This window comes from Tachypleus tridentatus, chromosome 13 (assembly GCF_004210375.1).
Source record: "Tachypleus tridentatus isolate NWPU-2018 chromosome 13, ASM421037v1, whole genome shotgun sequence".
Taxonomy (NCBI): domain Eukaryota; kingdom Metazoa; phylum Arthropoda; class Merostomata; order Xiphosura; family Limulidae; genus Tachypleus; species Tachypleus tridentatus.
Window position 1 is genome coordinate 260,396,129 of NC_134837.1, and position 21,169 is coordinate 260,417,297.

Below are 21,169 nucleotides of genomic sequence, written 5' to 3' on the forward strand. Positions count from 1 at the left end.
TCAATTATTGTTATGAATGGTTCTCTGCTTTAGTCATGTATTCCTAAAAATGTGTTTTTTATCATATGACAGTGGTATGTCAGCAGGAGAGGAGAATGGCTTGCGTGGATATATGCTAACATTTGTTATTGCTTATATAAGGGTAAGTAACTAGATTATGTTTAAAGTAAGAAAAAAAACTTTTGGTATTTGTAATGGTGACTCATACACAAAAAACTGAATTTAATTATTAATTAATTACTGTTTTTGTTTTACTAGGCACTAATTAGTTCATATTATCTGTTTTGATTGCTAGATATCTAATCTTGAGAAGGTCCAAAGGTCTGTTTCAATAAATTTAGTCATTTCTGGACTAACTGATTTCTTCCCATCTTCAACAACAAATTCCTAGATCTTTTACATTTTGTGGAGTTATTTTGTTTTTTAATGGGGGTAGGGTGGGGTCAACCTCTGCTATTTTATCTTAACATACATCTTTATAGGATACATCACTGTTTTCATTTAACTTTTTTTTTTTAATGTTGCCAAGTGTTTGCCTCATTCCAGCAAGTTTCCAGATGTTATTAAATTCAAATTATCAGATCCAGGGGAGATTAATTTAATGTATTAAAAATGGTAGAACCCACTTAATGTTAGTGGTTAACAGCTAAGTCAACCCAGAACATTGTTATCTTAAGATGATTTAATCGTAAATTAGCACTGGTGATACCAAAACAAGAAGTTCAGATTCAGTTTGGCAGGTTTTTCCCCCCTAGTATTCTGATGTCTTATTACATTAGTTATCCTTTGTTTTGTTGATACTTCTTTTGGAAATAAACTGCTATAAAAATTAATAAAATTATTTTTGTACATGTATGTTGTTAAAAAGGAGTACATTTTGTTTGATTTAAATGAATGCATAATATATATTTATCTATTAAAATATTTATGAAATTCTTGGTTAATTATCTAAAAACTTCTTTAAACAAGCTGTAAAGGTTTTTTAAATCCAGGTATATGCCGTTTATCTTCAATTCAGTGTTATTTAACTTCTGTAAACAAGCTGTAAAGGTTTTTTAAATCCAGGTATATGCCGTTTATCTTCAATTCAGTGTTATTTTATTTAGAATGTAAAAGATTGAAGAATAAGCCACTGGTAATTCTAATATTTTTTTAAGATAATTGTTGTATAATGATAAAAAATGAACTTGTTTTTGTTTTGATAGGATCTTGGATTAGATTATGGTGTGGTAGCAGAGTCATTTGAAACTTCAGTTCCCTGGAACAGGTAATCAGAACCTGAGACATCTTGGTTTTAATTTGGGTGAATGCTGTAACAAACAACAACTAGTACTTGGAGAAATATTTGTCTGTTTTTTGCACAAATAATTGATACAATAATTGCTTTTATCTAATCATTTGATCAGGTTCACTGTGTTAATACATAGCAGTTTTAATAAATTCCAATTTTAAAATGCTGGCAAAGAAACGCTAGCACAGAAAGACCTTGTAAACTGCACGGAAACTGAGATTTAATAAAATTATGAAATATGAAGAAAAATTCAATTTTGACTTTCCACTGGCATTGGTTTGTACAATCCACTAAAATGAATATTATAAATTAGGTTTCTTTTTAAAAACTTGTGAAAAAATTTATTAGTTTTAGGGAAGTGTTTTTAAAATGCTATTAAGTTAGAAAGTCGTGGATATTGAATGGTTTACAATCTAATCAGGTGTTTTCTTTGTGTAGAAATCAGTTAAAGTTCTACATGTATGCATTATCTGTAAGGTAACCATGGTCTGTTAGTCAGTCAAGACCAGAATACATATTGTTTCATTGTGTTTTAAGATATTGTAAGATCAATGTTAACAAGATGTACAGTGTACAAAGATTTCTTCATTATGTTTTGTTACTCCTTGTAGGGTGATTGACCTGTGTCGTAACGTTAAAGATAGAATAAAAAGAGAAGTTGAGAACCATGGAATTCGGCTGCCTCCACTAATCACCTGCAGGGTCACCCAGACCTATGATGCTGGAGCATGCGTTTATTTTTATTTTGCCTTTAATTACAGTGGTGTTCCTGACCCTGTCCACTGTTATGAAGAGATTGAGGTTAGTATTTTGGTCAGACAAATGGTTGCAGTGCTATTTCTAAAGATGAAGGAAAAAACATGTTAAAATTGCTCATTGCAAATGGTCTGTCTTAAAAGTTTCAAGAGTAAATGTAGAAGAGTTGTACACACAAGCTGTGAAAATTATTTCTCATTATCAAGAAATCACTAAATGATGGTAGTGCTTATATTTTTACTTCTCATAAATTGTTATAAGTTTTCCTTTGGTTTGGTTGAAGTATGTTACATTTCTATGTGTCATACTTCAGACAGTTTAGTTTTAAGTGTATGGGGAAAGTTAAAGACATGGGTGAACTTTTCTAATGAACATCATTAAGTCCACACTTATAATTCCAGCATTTATTAAACTTTTGTGTGAGTATAACACCTCTAATTTGTATTATGTTTAATTAGAAACTTTAGCCTAACTAAGAATTCTCTAAATATTTTAAAGACAGTGCATGTACATTATTCTGGCACAATGTTAAAGTGTTTATATAATAAACAGCCACATCAGTGTTTAAAAGTAATATTTAAAAGATGCCCAGTTACAGAGATACTTGTAACTAATATTGTTAACCACTGTTACAATTGTCACTTAAACTAGCTCATGAAGGAAAGTTAGTTGAGAGTTTAAGCCATACCAAATCCAACAATATATACATTTTTTAATTCATGTCTCCTACACTTTAGATACTGTGATACTGCAATATTTCTACCAGTTAATTTTCTCCTTCTAGGAACATTTCTGTCTCTGAACTATGCTAAAGACTGTTAGTACTGTACATTTAAATAGGTAAACTGTAACATTTTGCTGATGCCTGTAGTATCGTACACATTAATATTGGGTGGTATTACTACCACACTTTATGTGAATTATACTAAAGTCAGCTGTACATGATAATATGTGTAAAAGATTTCTTTTCGTACAGTCTGCAGCCAGGGATGAGATTATTGCTTCAGGTGGCAGTATTTCACACCATCATGGAGGTAAGTGTACAGCTTTACCTTGTAGTCCTAAGTGTGTTGACTTATGATGTGTACTTGATTGAAAACTAAAGTTTTTACACACTGTTATAAGTTTAAGATAGTTTGAAGGCACCTTCAAAGCAACAAAGAAGTTTATTGTCAAAGCAATGATAATAAAATCTAACATACAGTTTAATCTACTTGCTGAAATAGTGGATAACATCATCATGAGGTTTAATAGAAAGAGCTTTTGTTTGATGTTAATAACTGAAGTTATTCTGGGATGTTACTGGTTAGGTCTTTTTACCCACATAAGCAGGGAAACACCTATCGTTGGTATGTTTTCTACACCTTCGTTCTGTCAGTTACAACTACGTGCCACTTTTTGTTTAATTCATCCAAATACGTATTATTTTAGTGGGTCATTTTTGGTGCGAAGATATGTTTTGACAACTCCAACAGACAGATGAGAGATTGGTGATCATAAAGGAGAGTGGGGTAAAAATTCACAGAGTTTGGGCCTGTCATTCCTTAATCTTTGGGATTTGTGCCTTTCTTGTGAAAAGAAGTATTCCACAGATTTAGGGCTAAAGCCTACCACATCTGTTTCAACCACTATTGAGACTTTGTATAAATGTTATTGGAAATTCATATGCCCAGAATACCACTTTTGATGACATGAATTACCATGCTGTAAACTCATATTTCTTAGCTATGCAGTGGATTTAATGAGGTTATGTCTATAGTTCAGATACAAAAGTTACTGCTGTAGAATCACCATTATTAACTAATTTTTTTGTAAGGCATAGCAGCTTGTAGAATTGTTCCAACTTTTTTCGGTTTTCAAATACAAATTTTTAGCTCGTAGTTCCATCATTTCTTAATCAGTTTAAGATTTAATTACAGTCTTTAATTCAGGAGGCCAAACTCTTTCAATTAATGTAGTTTGTGCCCACGATCTTGCAGATTAATTTATTCTAATCCTAGCTAAAAGGATTTCAATTCGAGGGCACACTTGTAGAGAGACTGATAAGTAGTAAAGTTGAATCCGGTGTATCTGTGCTTGGTATTGGTAACACACCAAAATGTTACTAATAATAGTGAGAAAAAGGTCACACACTCTAATCCTGCATAGAAAACATTCAAGTTCTGCAGCTATTGAGGATTCCCTCTTATTTATTAATAAACTGTAGGCTAGATGACAATTAAAAAAATGAATTTTCTTTGGAAGTTAACAAACCTTGTGAATACTTCTTAAGTATTATGAACATGTAAAAATAGTTTATAAAAACACCTGTTCATGCGAGATTTCTTGCTGTGAGTTTTGTGTTCAATATAATTTATATCCAGGTCCTACTATTCACTAAGCTGAGCAAACATATTTTTAGTATGAGAATAAGAGGCAGCCTTACCAATATGGTGTATATATAGACTCACCCACACACAAGTGAATTGATGTAATTTAGTCTGGAGAAACCATGTTAATGTGTTTATGGTTAAGATGTTCTTGACCATAAATAACATGTATTTAATTTGTTCAGTAAGAAAGTTGTATACGTAACCAGAACAAGTTTTTCCATTACTTGTCCCACCAACAAAATTTTACTTAAGTAAACTCCATGCAGTAAACCAGCTTATAGTTGGTTGAGATTTCCCTTCTACGTTTTTTTTTTAAATGCTGTCACTTTATTACTCAAACACTTTCAGTATGTAAAAAGCACTTATTTGTACATGTTTTCCATATTATTAGTCCTTACGCATTATATGAACAAACTAGTCTCAATCTAGAAGTGAGAGGAATACCCTGTACCAGTCTGTCTCCATGTAATTTTAGATGATATATTATATCAGAACCTTTAGTAGGGAAAGTTATACAAATACTTCACCCAGTCTTGTTTCTATATTTGACAGTGGGTAAGATTCGCAAGCGTTGGTTGGAGAAGACAGTCTCCACTGTTGGCTTGGACATACTTAGAGCTATAAAACAAGAAGTGGACCCTAAGAACAACTTTGCTAATGGCAACTTGATGATGCCATGATAATTTCCATCTCATATTTGTGAGACAATTTGTTCTAGTAAATCCTTTTAGAAATTTCGTAATATAGTTGAAGAGCCACTTGTTTCCTTTTTTTTTTTTTTTTTAAGGTGTACAAGCAATTAATCCTAAATTTGTAATATTTTAATTATAACATTTCATGAAATGTGAGAAGTGTTTTGATATTCTTTTTTTAATGTTTTTATTTACCACTAGAGTAAAACCTTAACTCATATCTAAATGGATGGATTATTTTTATATAGATTGACAAAATTACAAAATAACTGAAATAAAAATTCACATAATTGGATTAAGCTTAATGGTTTGTATTACATCATTTACTTTATAATTAGAGGTTTAATCACAAAAGTATAAGTCTTTTCACTGCACAATTTGTGTTGCATGGGCATCTACAGAAGTGGGAGGGGCAGAGTAATAATCAAGTGATGGTGGACCTCCTTTATTTGACATTACACTCATAATTTGTTTAGCCCTGACCACAAAGTCTGCATCAGTCTCTTTCATAAACCTGGTGTCAGTATCACCAGTAGGTGATAATATATTGAAACCATTGCTGCTGTGTTGGTTTCTTTGACTCCAGTGCAATCCCAGATTAAGGTAAAACTGTAACCCAGGGCTTCAAACGAATTAAGAGGCCTCTTTAAGTTGAAAACCCTAACTCCAGCCTTGCTGCAGTGACAATTGTTATATCTAGTATTCCAGCTACAGTGTAGATATTTCTAGATATTGCAAGTATAGCTGTTGACACCCCTGGCAACTTTCTTAGAATTGCATTAAGATTACTTGTGAATTCATCCACGCATGGAAAAGGAGAAAAAAAAAAAAAGGTTTCTGATTTCCCTCCCATGTGCCAGTAAAGAAAACATTTTGTGATGTAACATCACACAAACTGCCTTTCAGATCATGCTTTGTTGACAGATGTTATAAGGAGGGACTGTAATGCTGTGGGTTTGCATCCGGTTTTCATAAAACTGCACTTCACCCACCCTGGATGAATTATAAGAATGATAGTCAATACTGACACTCATGGCTTGATTAATATGAATAAAACTGGTTTGGACTCATCTTTTTTTACAAAAATAGAAGGAATTGTTTCTTTGCTTGTGTAATAAAAATTTGTACATATTTTTCTAGAAATCGCATTAGAATCTTAAAGGTCACACTGTGTGTCGTATGTTTGCAACATGGCTTCTTAATGAGTCTGATCGAAAAATAGAAAACCCAGGGTAAGAAACTAGTAAAAACAGTTGAATATAATATGTGTAGGCAGTTCCTACCAGCATCAAGTTTTTTTTATGGTTAGTACTTTTTGATGTATGCTTCTTTGTAACAACAAGCAATGTTTTTCCTTTTATATTTCGTACTAAAACTTGTGAAATATTGGCTTGTACAACATGGTGATTAAAAGCTATAACTACCATGCTGCCAATCCTGTCTGTTATTTAAAAACAGTTGAATGCATGACATATTATTATTACAAGATTTTCTACGTTTTAAATACTTCTGTATTCCTGAAAATGAACAAAGTTGATATATATTGCACAAGGATACAAAGGCTAGTGAAGTAATTGTCATGTCACCATGAGCATCAAAACAACACCTTAATCTAATGTTTCACATGAGGCCTTCCCATTTTTGTTTTTTATATTTTGCACAAAGTTACATAAGAGGTGTCCTTAATTTAGCAGCATGAGACTGAAGAGAAGAGAGCTAGTCTTCACTCCTAACTGCTAGCAAATTATTATGTCCCCACCTCGGAAAGGGCAAGTGTTGCACATGTGTTGTGACAGGAATCTAGTGACTAGTCAATCCTGGGCCTTGAAGCATTTAATTCATTGTGAAGGTAAAATACTAAAAACTTATTGAATTAATGGAAGTTTTTTGTTAATAAACTTGAGACCACTGATGTTGCTGGACAGTTGGTCGTTCTATTTTGCATTGCTGTTATTTGTTCAGCAACTCATCTCTGGGGTTGTTACTAATCAAGTTATCTTATCATATATCTTATCAACACAATGATACTTTATTATTCTTGTTGAAAAATAGACACTAAAGTAGCACAAGGACTAGGAATGGTATAACAGGACTTTTCTTTATTCACAATGTTTTGAATGAAGACATGTAATCGAAATATTGAAAAGATCTGTCATAACGTTCATTGGTCTCATTGCTACCTTAGTATTGATGTAATACTTTCTTCTGTATCCTCTTACTAGAAAGGAAGGCCACAAGGTAGAGCAGCACCAATGCAATAATGTATTTATGTTCACTCAGTGAATAATAAGGTTGCCTGTACTCTTTTATATATTCAATCTTAATATATATTAAAAGTGAATACTTGCATTGCTCCAAGATTACTTCTTGTGATATGAAGCATATTCTTCAAACTTATAATTGACTTGTGAGTACAAGTCTATAATTTATCACAAGTGTTTTGGTGCTTTCTAGCTTATTTATTTGCATAAAAGATTGAAATCATTTGCTGATGTGAAGGATGTTACTACTCAAGACATCATACCACATGAATGAATGAGGAAATGACCATATCCAGTTTCTCTGGTCAGGGCATCTCTCTCCTATACCTCCCACAGATCTAACTTGAGCAGTTTGAAATCTTACTGATTCTAAACTTGCACCTCTGCTATCCATCTTGTTAACATGAGCATTCCTAAAGTGCCCATAGAAATTGGTAGCATTAAGTAGTGATGGTGCAGATAAACCCACAAGGAAACAAGTTTATCCAGTTTTTCTAAAATTCTATCTGATGTAGTGAGATCAGGTTTTACCATGAACCACATGAAATACTCTTTAATTTCCAATATTCCTTTAACCATAAGTAATCTTATTATCACACACACTTGATTCAGACAGCCAACACTGAGCATGCATTTTAAAACAATAGAATATGTATTATGATCCCTCCATTCTAAATGTCCTTTCCAAAATCACATATATGGGACCTATCCTTTTTAACATACTTGGCGTTTCATTGCCACACCAATTCAACTTCCTCCATTGTCTGACAGGTGTACGTTCTCTGAGCTGCAAGCACCACGAAATAAAGACTTTTCTCTACAAGCCACTGTACAGTTGAAACAAGATTCATCACAGCAGTACATTCTAACTGAATCTTTATTCTTAAGCTCAGGCTGGATATGTTCAGGACTATTTTGAAAACACTTAACAAATCGTACTTGTCTAGAAAAATAAAACAAGTTTGCAGCAGGAATAGCACTTGTTTTTTAAATACATAAACCAGATTTTTGGGATTCTCTCCCAATTCACTACACTAGATTATTAGTAAAGTGATACCCATTTTATTCATGGGAGAAAGCAAAAATCTGCCTCTCCTGAAGCATTGCTGTGCAAATGCACAATTCTTAAAGAGTAATAGGTTGTAAAATGAAGGCTGATTATTCTCCTTCAACTCTATTACCAGTGGACATAATGAAGATTGGTTTCTTCAATAGAATGTTACTTCACATTTATATGCTTCATACTTCAGTATATATTTATTAAAAGAAATATTACTCAGTGTAGAAAACACATCTTTTAAACAATGTTTACAAAGGAAATTTAATACTGAAATACTAATACACAACTAGGATGTCACTATACTGCAGCATGCTTCTTAGTGTGAAAAATAAGACTAAAACTGTAGTCATAATTTAAAAAATAAAATAATTGGTATTGTTATACTCACCTGGCTATTTGAACAGTCTGTCCTTAGAATCAAAGAAAATTTGTCCTTGACATCTGGGAAATTGTCTTTATTTAACACTAAGTTCACAAATGTTTAATTCCAACTTATAACAGTTACATGGTACACAGCATAAGCACTTTGCTCATGCAACACATTTGATCCCTTTGATTGTGTACTTGATTCAGAACAGAACATGTAATCCAAAGTTTGATGTACATTATAATATAATATTACACTTCGTTAGAGTTACGCTGACTAAGACTTAAAAACATATCTTTTTATTTCACGTTAAAATTTTAGACAAAAATAACCCATTGCTACATCCAGGTGTATAGGTTCTTTTTGCCCCTTCTGACAAACCTGTTAGACTTTCTAAGTTTAGTAAAGTAGAAAAATATTTCTGAATCTAATCTGTTGCTTTCTCTGTTTATGAACTCTTTCAATGATATAAAGAAACTTCTTGCTGCTGACTTCCTTAACTGATTGTAAAGACAGGTTTGACATTCTCATATGCAAGAATTATTTTATCTTTAATACAAAGATATAATGCTCTAATTGTTAAAAAAGTACACTGGAGAAGTAACAGCAAACTTGTCCTTACGAGAAAAGGAAAAAATGCCATGAAGGTAAAAGATCAAACCTTCTCTAGAGTGCTTGTGATGAAAGAAACACAGTAAACACACTTGCAAAATGGAAGAAATTTATTAAAATATACAAATCAAAGCTCTTTTATAAAAAACAGTTCTAGCACACTGCTAAAATTCCAGTCACAAAGTTGGCACTTCAAGGATTTTACACAGTCTCCACAGCTGTTATCAAAACTCTTCCTTCCGCAGAACACTGATGTCTTGAGTTTCACAAAAATCATGGGTGAAAGGAATGCAGTTGAAATACTTGCAGAATGAACACTCGTGGATTGGGTGCACATAAAATAAGACCACCAATCCTAAGAAGAGGACAGTCACCACCACAAGGCAAAGTACAATGATGATCATCTTAGTTGTACGATCGTATGTGCCAAAAGATAGAAATGGTAGAAGTGCATAGGATAGGAGGAAGCCAAATATAAAACCAAAGAGGTGCGAGTAGTTGTCAACCCACGGTAATAAGCCTAAGATGAATAAGATGAGAGCCACACCGAGAAGACGAAGTAAGGCCATTCCTGGCTGTTTCATAATTGGCCAGCAATGAATGACCTCTACTATAAAGCAAGCTAGCAAGCCAAACTGTGATCCTGCTGGGCCAACCTGGAACAGTTTATCAAGAATACATTAATAAAAAGAAAAGAAATATGAAAGACATATTAAAACTTTTAAACCATCACAAAAGAATATGTCAGTAAAAAGAAAAGAAAAAATATGAAGACTTGTGGAAACTTTAACCACAACATAAGAATACATTGGAAAACATGTTAAAACTTTTTTAACCAACAGGTTTCTGTCAGTGTATAAAAATAAAGTTTTACACAGAGCTATAAGTTCTACTAATTTGACTTTCCACAGATAAACAGGTTGATAGTTTAAGGAGTTATTGTGTGTATGGATTAAGTTATAATTTAGATTATTTTTAAATATGGGTGTATACAAAGTTTTACTATTGTCATACAAGTGACTTAAAGTGTAAAATATTTTCTATCAGATAAATCTGAAATTTGAAAATGTGACATTCAAATGTATTTTACTTTAAAATGAAATGATTCTTATTTCCTTTAATATAAATATCTTGCTGCTCATGGTTAAATCATATGCAGTGTAGTAACAAATAAAACTGATATCCTATATATTTATTAAACAAATGAAGAAAGTCAAACTAGGAGCCTGCCTCAGTTTACCAGTAATGTAATAACTGTTACAATACATCAGTAAATCATAATGTAACTCAGTGTTCATCTAATTCTTCCATACCAATTATCATTTCTTACCAAAATGTGCCAACTTTGATATAAGGAAGGCAACACAGAACACTATAAAGAAATGACGTGTAGCATACATCACTGAAGTTGTCCACAAAAATCAGTCACATCCAACAACAAAATTACAGGCACATGGTAACTTAGGTTGGTGTACATGTGATATCAATATTCACACTGGTCACTGCACCTACAGTTTTGCTTTACATGCATATATTCCTACTAGACATATTTCACGACCATCTTATATATCTCACGCAGTCCTATAGAGTAAAGAAAACACACCTAGCTTCCACTACTGGGTAAGAATAATTACATGAAAATAATGATTAACCCACAAAGACTGCAGCAATGTAATAAATGTTCATACTAAAATAAAGTGGGAGAGACAAGAATACATTATAGCAGCTTTAGTAACTTCAATAGCTACTTAGATACTGACAGAAAATTCATATCACCTTCCCTCACTACTGTATTTAATGTTTACCATATAACAACAAACATCAATGGAACTATGTACATTGTTTAAATGTGATTGTCGTTCATTGTGAAAACATACTACTAGATTAATCTGAAGGTGTATCTTTTTTATTTCTGGGTTTACAAATTAGACATTAACGTTGTGATAAGGTTTGTGTTTACTGCTTATCTTTCCCATAAAAACTGGAAGAGTCGTTTGTTGCAGAAGCTACAAAGTTTAAACTAATAGTTAACTTCTTGACAAACAGTCTTCATTTATATGTAAAAATGGGTAGAGAAATGAACAACATTTCGACCTTCGGTCATCGTCAGGTTCACAAAGAAAGAACAAGGTAACTGATCAATAGCTGACCACATGTTTGAAGTGGTTGTATAAGTGATTTAGATGGTGTGCTTAGATGTTTAATTATATTTATTAATACAGGTATAAAGGTGTTCCTTTGTATTGGTTTATTTTGGGCTTAAGTTGTCGTATAAGTAAGGCTTCTTTAATTTTGCATTTATGCTTGCATCTTTATTTAGTATTTGGGTGTTTTCTATGGTTATGTTGTGTTTATTTGACTTGCAGTGTTCAAAAACGTGTGAAAGTGACTTTTTATATTCTTTGAATCTGGTTTCCATTTTTCTACTTGTTTCTCCAATATAGAAGTCGTGGCAGTTATCACATTGTATTTTATAAATAATGTTGGTGTGGTGTTTGTCAGTGTAGTTTTTACATAGTATAGACCTCAGTTTTGTGCCTGGTTTTTGAATAAATTTGGTATTAACTGGAATGTCATATTTTGTTACTAGTTTTTGTTAAATGTTGGTTATTTGTCTGCTGATGTCAGGAATATATGGTATGCAGCAGTATATGGTTTCATGATTTTTTAAATCATGGGGTATATTTACTTGTGTTAGTCTTCATTTAATAACTGTGACTTTACAAGTACAGAACTGCCTTAAGCTGTCATTTGAAGAGATAATAATTCATAGTACTACTAACCTCAGCTCTGTACGGAACAAATATTGCACTTCCCAAGTTCCCAGCAATCCCTGACATGATGTAGATGATTCCAATCCTTAAAGGACCTGTTAGTTTTTCTAGATCTCTCATGAAATAGTACTGTATGATCACCGTAACAAAAAGATGTATGATCCTTAAACAGAGAGAGAGAGAGATCAGTTAAACCTTCAGAACTTAAATTAAAAACTTCATCTTACAAAAGTTGTTTAGATTCTGTAATTTAACATTTCATATAAAAAATGAAAGCCTGAAATTTCAAGATTCATTACGAAATTTTTCCACCTCTATTTCGATATTTTAATATTTAGACAACACTCGAGATTAAGATAGACGTATCATGTCTTTTCTCACGTCTAAATTATTCAGATAGAATTCTTAAGAAAGAAATATATTTTAAAGTAACGCTATGAAGTTGAAACAAATAGTAAAACCAGAGTATCAAATTACAACATATTAAAGAGCTGTAATCGAATCTTTGTTTCAAAAGTAAAATTATGATCACAGTCAAATAAAATGGTTTACAACAAACATTTTAAAAATTTCTGTGGAGAAAAATTAAGCTCTTGCTAAAACTTTAAGTATCTATTTGTTGACTAGAAGAAATATAATAAAAAATAAAATTATGAAACAGCAGTCATGAATGACTTACAATAGTACTAAACAATCTCTTTAAATGAAAAAAAAATTTGTCAGGCAATAAATGACCTGTACATCTAAACCACATTTCATTTTAAACAAATAAATGGATTCTTGTATCGACCTGTCTCACATACTATTAATTTTTATATCACAGTTCAGTTGAAATTCTGAACAGACTGTTAAGTATGATAATTACAATTCTTTGGTTCAAGAAGAGACAATCAGGGAATGTGCAGAATTCAATACAAAAACGTAAAGGTATATTTTAGATCCTCACAATTTGAAATTGGTTTCACATTCATTTATCTTACCCCGCATGAAGAAAAAGAGACGTCCAAAGACGATAAAACTGATCTGGTACTTCAGGGTTATAAAATGGTATCATTCCACAGACATCATCCAGACAGGAAACCTAGAAGAGTGAAGATATACTAACAATTAACTTGAGATATCATCTTAAAGGAAACAGGTACTGACAAAGTTGTGTTATTCAGTGTTACATGATAGTTTTGGTATATAACAAGATATGGATACCAAAACTACAGAATTTGTTTTAATATTTAGATTTCAAACAACCAGATATGATCTGATCTTTTCTCTTGATAATAGTGGATTAGTACTGGAAATAAAGATTATCTGATTTATAACTGGCAGAAAGAATCTAATATTTTTATTCATGCAGCTATAGCACATGACAACCAGATCTGCAGACATTCTTGACCTGTGGTTAATATGATTTGATCAATGTATAACACAAGACTACCACAGTAACAGACATTGTTGACCTATGGTTAATCCTAGCAGTTATGATTTGATCAATGTACAACACATGACTACCACAGTAACAGACATTGTTGACCTATGGTTAATCCTAGCAGTTATGATTTGATCAATGTACAACACATGACTACCACAGTAACAGACATTGTTGACCTATGGTTAATCCTAGCAGTTATGATTTGATCAATGTACAACACATGACTACCACAGTAACAGACATTGTTGACCTATGGTTAATCCTAGCAGTTATGATTTGATCAATGTACAACACATGACTACCACAGTAACAGACATTGTTGACCTATGGTTAATCCTAGCAGTTATGATTTGATCAATGTACAACACATGACTTGACCTATGGTTAATCCTAGCAGTTATGATTTGATCAATGTACAACACATGACTACCACAGTAACAGACATTGTTGACCTATGGTTAATCCTAGCAGTTATGATTTGATCAATGTACAACACATGACTACCACAGTAACAGACATTGTTGACCTATGGTTAATACTAGCAGTTATGATTTGATCAATGTACAACACATGTCTATCATCAGAGTAGCAGCATGTTGATCTGTAGTTGATACTAGCAGCTTTGATCTGATCAATGTATAACAATACATTAGTGGAGCTACAGTTTCTTAATAATAAAAGCAAGCATTGTGCTATTATTCAATAAACATAATTTTAAAGATGTTACACTGTGTACAATAATTATCACTTTAAAAAATCTTTGTGAATGTTGGAAGTGATCTAAGTCAACATTTCCCAGTTTGCCTCCTTGAACTGTTGGGTACAGTAAAAATACATTATAATTTTATAGTAAAGAAAATGGCATTAGGTACAATTACCTGCAAAATACCGAGTTTGAAAAATCCAATTTTCCAACTGTAAAAACAGGACTTCATCAATAGAGAGTTGGAAACAAATGAATAAAAATATCAGTAGTGAACTCAACTTGTAATTTGTGTTTCACTGCCCTACATGACAGTTACACAGCAACAGAATAATTTTAATTTTGGTCAATAAACTATTATTAGATTAGTGAATTTCAAGAATTACAGAAAATAATGTATAAAGATTAATGGTCTGAAAAACAGTCAAGGATGTATTTGGAATTGAAGTAAGAAAAGACAATTATACGTGTGCAGACAATTATGTCTTTAATGCAGTTGTCTGTACTGTTTTTTTATGTCTTTAAAAACAAAAATATTGTATGTATAATCTAAATCTGAACTAATGTGTATTCTTAACAAACCTGAGAACATAAAGCTGCCTCTTCATGGAAGAACCCTTTTACAAAATCACAATACTCTTTCGTTGTGATCCGACATTCCCCGTAGATCCCCACACAGCATGGACGACCAATGAGTTCACATGCCATATGTATATCAGCTTCATTCTCTCCCTGAACCCGTCGTTTGCATATCTACATGGCCAAAACAATACGGTTACTTAACAGTTTTCTAACATCAAACTCTGCACAGCCAACAATAAAATAGTCCTCATAATTATAATCAAAACTACAAATATGTCAGTCTTCCCTTTCTGGATATGTATATACAAGAAACATAACTAATTCTTACTCTAACCATACTTCTGCTTCTCAAAGAATGCCTTAACAAACTACCCACACAATATTTTAAGTGTTCCCCAACAAGAAACAAACAAACAAATTCACTCAACTAGCATCCACTCCAACTTCATGAGCAAAATATACATCCCCTCTCAATACAACCAAAAACACCACAATTTTAGCACACTCTTGTACTCCAATCACAACTTAAGCACACTCTCTTGTACTTCAATCACACCTGTATGTTTCATCTACCTTTCCTTTCTCAGCTTTAAGCATCAAGCAGGTTTAAATATTTGGCATTTGTCCAGTGAAAGTGGTTTTACTGGGTACTCCAGGTTACCCCACAACAAAATTTTCTGCCATTAGATCTACAGATCCCTGGCCCTGAGAACGCCCATACCTAGAAGTTAATAATTAACTATCAACTCTGTATTTGGTCACTACTACAACTTAATTAAAATGCCTATAACTCACCTCAAGTTAATTTAACAGTCACCCTGTTTTCAACAATATCTCTATATTAATGTTTCATTAATCTCGAGTTATTCCCTTAATACTACGTTAATTACATCAGTCCAACAGAGCATAATACACTCCACACATCCCTACACAAGTCTCCGGAGGTAACCTTGCCAACACCCCTCTCACTGCTCATGTTTCCACCATGTGTCAACCCTGTTTCTCAACAGCTTTCCTATCATGCTTTCAGAGTAATTTAGCTGGACAGTCATACCCACCCATAACAGTATACAAATTGAAAGAAATATATTACTGAGGTAAATATCTGTATGTACTATACATTTCATACTGCTTTTAAGAGCCTTCATTCTTGCCATATCTTAAACTTACATGTGAGGCTGAAGAGAAATAACACTTTTTGAGTGCCCATGGTTGTCTCTCAGACTCCTATTGGACCTGTTTAACTTAGAAACCTAAATTATTGTAATGACAGTTTCCAAGTGTGTAATTCCACCTTAAAAGTTCAATTAACAGTTTTAAAAAGCCCATTTGGCTACAAAATTTAGGAACAATATGGAATAACACCAACTGGATACAACATAAAACTGAAATGGGCATCACCTCTTCATTACCCATGATACACAAACAAATGAACTTACCGGCCATTTTGTGATGTCATCTGGCCATTCAAATGGATGAGCTGAAGCTGGTTCTTCACAGTATCTACAAGTACACAGTTCTCAGTTCTTATCAGAAATTGATAGATTTCTATGGAATATTCTTGATGTAAGTGTAAACATTTCATCTACCACCAGATGGTAATGTTACATCTGTATTTATCATCATTACACTATTATTGTTACATTTGTGTATTAAATATCACCACCACCAGATGTTAATGTTATATCTGTGTATTACAGGTCGTCACCACCAGATGTTAATGCTACATCCATGCCAGATTACAGTATATTACTATACAAATTAAACTGTTTACACTAATAAATATTCTAATTTCTTTGTACACATAAAAGCTAAAACCTGTAAAAAATATACAAGTGCAGTACTTTTATGGAAAATATTTGTTGACATTAAATTGTAGAGACACACATTTTACAGAGATACCATTCAACAGTTTATTAATATTCCATTACAATACAGGAAGTTTTTCATAAGTGAAACACTATTTAATATCTGGATATACTCCATAGGGAATTTATTGTGCAAATTCTAAAACTATGTATACAAACATAGAACCAATATAAGGTTTCCAAGAATATCTTTCAGATTAACAAATGATTACATGATTTTTTTAGTACCATTGTGGTAGTATTCATTGGCCTTTCTACCCACGATGTGTACTTAATGTTTATAGACAAAGAATGTGTTTACCTTCTCTGAATTTCTGATCACTTGGATTAATTTAACAATTAAAATCTTATCAGTTGTATGAAAAAACAAGAAGAAAAAACAATCTAGATGTACCAGTCTGTCTTTTTCTCAGTAATAAATTTATATTTTCAGAAATGTATGTAACAAACAAGTCCTTTATTCTATAGCAGTTTAAAGGAGCTTTGATTTATTTCAGAAACAAAAACATACAAACACATTTTAAGGTTCCATATAATTATTAGTAGCATAGCTTTATTTATAAAACTACATTAACTTGTACTTACTTGACATAGGTATCAAACATTTAGAACTTACTATGGGTCCTGGCTACTACCAGAGCCTGAAAGCCTTATAAATGTAAATAGCACTCATTCAGAACGTTACATAACATCAAACATGCAGAACTCACCGAGGATCCTGGCCACAAACGGAGCCTGAAAGTCTTCTGAATGTAGATAGTGCTTGTTCAGGATGTTGCATACGTGTAGGAGGTCCTGGATTAGTCCTGTTCCACTTCTTCCATGATGAAATGATTTTCTAGGAGAAACAATTTTTTTCTTTCACCAACAACAGTATTAAGAAACAAAGCTAGAAACACTGATATTTCCTTCACCTTAACCATTAACTGAAAACAACAACAAAAAGTAACATATAGTTAGTGTTCAATGAAGTATTAAAAAACTATTTAATTAATGTTACTTTCACAAACTTTGTATATATTGTCTAACTGAAATGTCAAATATTGGCTAAAAACATCTATTCCTCCCTGACTCAATCACCACTTCCTCACCCCCAACTTATAACATTTGATACAGCTGACTCTTAATTTTCTGGGGTAATGGAGGAGAATTGTTTGGTTGGTTGGTTGATTTAGTGTTTTATGGCACAAAGCAGCTAAGCTATATGCACTAAACGTTCGATAAAAAGGTAAAAATAAAGTAAATGTAGTTAAATACATAAAAAGGAAATGAAGGTAAAACAAAACAACATTGAAAAAACATAAATAGCATAAAACCAATGTTGACATCTAGTCTACAATGTTAAGAGAGGAACCAGAGTAAGAGAAGTTGTAAACCACTTTCTGTAGCATAATGGTAATTATCATAACCTGCCAGGAAGACTAACAGGCAAGTACAAGAACCACCATCACTCACCTGAAGTTGGTCTTTCCAGTCCTGGTTCCAGGTTATGTGTCATTATGGCCATTATCAAAAGGTAAAGTAATAAAAGTTTTAAAAGGCATGTAGCAAAATTGTAATAATAACTTGCCAGGATGAGTAATGGGCAGTTCAAACAGCAGATTTGGTCACCTGAAGTCTAGTTAGAACAACTTCCGATCCTTACGGAACCTAGATAGCCAAACTCCAATGTAAGGTTTTATTTGGAAAAGCTTGTTGTCATGTTGCTCACTCAAAGTCGACTGCCAACTGGCATGGAGCCGAGCCTTGAATACAGGATCATAGTCCATGTACGTAATAGGCACAGTGGTGATAGTGCCAGAGCAGATGGATTTATCTGCCATGTCTGCAAGCTCGTTCCTGTGAATACCAACGTGGCCTGGTATCCAGAAAAACTGGACAGAAGATGTTAATGAGAAATGGGCCAGTTGGTTTTGAATATCAGCTAGAACAGGGTGTGAACCAACATGAAGCAAGTCAGTATAAATAGTGCAGTTGGAGTACTGCTTAGCTTCAATACGATCCAGGGCAAGAGAAATGGCGTACAGTTCAGCAGTGAACACAGAAGTTGTAGAGGGGATTCTGCATGCAACCACCGAACTGTAACAAACCATGACAGAGCCCACAGAGTCACCTGATTTGGAACCATCCATATAATTGCCTTTGAATGCAACAGGAGTTCAGTGTTAGGATGTGGATGTTTCAACCAATGTCTCCAGACTGAAGCTTCTTTACTGACTTTGGAGAGCCAGCAAGTCCCTTCAGTCCCTTCTGAATAAAAAAGGGGGACATTTACCCTAAAGGTTTTTCTGAAACAGAATGTAGGATGAGAAAATGAAGTAAGTGTGTTACAGATGTTGAAGATCGCTGATCAGAGTCTTCAAGACCTGGTTGTTTACCTATTGACTGTTTTTCATTATTTTATTTAAATTTTCTGTAGGAGGATCCATAGCAAAAAAAGAAAGTTTCTGTGCCCACTGACCCCACCTACCATGGAGCCCTATGAGGGGATTCACTACAATGTCATGCAAGGATACTGCAGCAATGCCAGGGTTTCGTGAGCACTATACCCAAACACCAGCATCAGACAATGTCCACAACACCTGTTTAGAACTTCCAACACTGGTACTTGGTTGACTCTAGCCCAAGTGAACCAGCCGATTTACCCAAGGGAGCCACCCATCTACAGGAATTCAAGGCCAAAGTGGTGTGTTAGGGTTGGACCCCTCAACCACCAGGATCCTCTCCTACCCTTCACTGGTCGCCATGCACGGCAAACACATGGGTGAATGTTTAGATCCCAAAGGAGGTAACTGGAGAGAACAGAACCTTTCCTGGGAGGTCCCCTCACCACGTACAGGAATCCACACCAAAAGGAATGGAGGAAAAAGGGAATATATAATGAAAAAACACTAATAAAGTTGAGTAACTGATTTTCCCCTATGTTATACTTGTTCATAACATACAACCTAATAGACTACACTAAAATCATTTAGTTCCTTGTTTTTTCTAAATTGATACAACTGTTTTTCAAAATGCAGAACACACTAAACAGAACTAGTCTGTTTGACAATAGTGCACCCTCTTCTTGCACTAGGTAGCCGAGCAGGTTTTCCATGTGCGAGAAGGCTGTGAAACGAAACACCTTGTATGTATGTAAAAACGGCTCGTTTGGGTTGAGATTTTTTTTTTATGTAGAGGAGCGAACCTGACAATGACCAAAGAAGGTAGAAAAGTTGTTCGCTCCTCTACGTAAAAGAAAAAAAATTCTCAACCCAAACGAGCTGTTTTTACATACATAATTTTCTCTTAAAGTGGGTTTTCTCGACATCACTGAAGCACCTTCTAGTCACTAGTTCCTCTTCTTTCCTCCTCTTCATGACCTTCTGCATGCCTAACATTTTCTTCTGATGATAAAACTTCATGTCCCTGTCTACACACATCCATTTCTTACCACATTCTCTTCACCTATGTTTTCACCATTTTGCAATACCAGCATCAACTGTGACAATAATCTGAAGTCCTTATAATTTCCTGGTAAACCTTTTCCTCCACAACTGTTTCAGCATGAAAGACTTCACGAAATTTCATGACATATTGATTTCATTTACTGGATCCAGCACTTTGCAGTATTTCCAAAAGGTTAAAGGTTTAAGACTGGAACCTTCACAAAGGCAAGCCTGCAAAATATTTCATACAGAATCGGAAACTTAGGTCTGCTGGCTGTGTCAATGATGACACTTTAAGTGGTAAATAGTTGATGAATATCTCTTCACCATGAAATTGCAAAACCTCTTAATTCATGTGGGAAGAGGCATTGCTTTATGTGGTAGAAATTTTCAATGGACTGTAACTCAAGGAATAAATTTTTTATTTTGAAACACTTCTTTAGATATTGTGCCACTATTCATTTCCTTTTTTCATTAAATAAACAATATGAAAGCTTGATATTTTAGTAAATTTAAAAGAATGTAATTTAACAAACATGCCTGCAGCATTGCCACAAAATGTCAAATGTTATTTATATGATTTATGACCTGGAGTTTGACACTTCTACAAAAACCAACTAGGAAACATTTCCAACTGGAGCCAGTTTCGTCCACATTGTAAACTTGTTCTGGCTCGAAACTTTTTTCCCTACAAAGTTTTAAATTTCCGGTTTAGACACAATTTCCATTTCTTTCCACTTGTCTTCTCACCTTGAACATTTATCTCACTTACTCCAAGGCACTCCTTTAACTGTGTCAGTAAATCAGGTGCTACACTGAAATCACCATCTGTACCTAAAGACTGAAAGAAAAAATTACCTATGTTGCAGATATGAAACAAAGCACACGTGTTACACCTGCCTTCTTCAGGTCAAACTATTCAACCATGACCTTATCCACTTGTCATATGCAACAGGCTTCACGTATTTTGCATTTAG

At 33.5% G+C, this 21,169-nt stretch overlaps 2 protein-coding genes across 4 annotated transcripts in view; one reads left to right on the forward strand and one right to left on the reverse strand.

The window, feature by feature from the left end:
* LOC143236734 (alkyldihydroxyacetonephosphate synthase, peroxisomal-like) overlaps positions 1-6,537 on the forward strand; it is a 29,324-nt gene extending 22,787 nt beyond the window's left edge. The window contains exons 15-19 of the mRNA XM_076475192.1: positions 73-142; positions 1,206-1,267; positions 1,903-2,092; positions 3,024-3,081; positions 4,972-6,537. Coding sequence (XP_076331307.1) covers positions 73-142; positions 1,206-1,267; positions 1,903-2,092; positions 3,024-3,081; positions 4,972-5,099 — 508 coding nt within the window. The 3' untranslated portion in view covers positions 5,100-6,537. The remainder of the gene's footprint in view (positions 1-72; positions 143-1,205; positions 1,268-1,902; positions 2,093-3,023; positions 3,082-4,971) is intronic.
* A 2,966-nt stretch (positions 6,538-9,503) lies between these two features.
* LOC143236733 (inactive rhomboid protein 1-like) overlaps positions 9,504-21,169 on the reverse strand; it is a 55,647-nt gene continuing 43,981 nt past the window's right edge. For all 3 annotated transcript variants that reach the window (XM_076475188.1, XM_076475191.1, XM_076475190.1), the window contains 6 exons: positions 17,475-17,602; positions 16,336-16,399; positions 14,897-15,067; positions 13,166-13,266; positions 12,195-12,348; positions 9,504-10,067 (listed from right to left, as the gene is read on the reverse strand). In XM_076475188.1, coding sequence (XP_076331303.1) covers positions 9,636-10,067; positions 12,195-12,348; positions 13,166-13,266; positions 14,897-15,067; positions 16,336-16,399; positions 17,475-17,602 — 1,050 coding nt within the window. In that variant the 3' untranslated portion in view covers positions 9,504-9,635. The remainder of the gene's footprint in view (positions 10,068-12,194; positions 12,349-13,165; positions 13,267-14,896; positions 15,068-16,335; positions 16,400-17,474; positions 17,603-21,169) is intronic.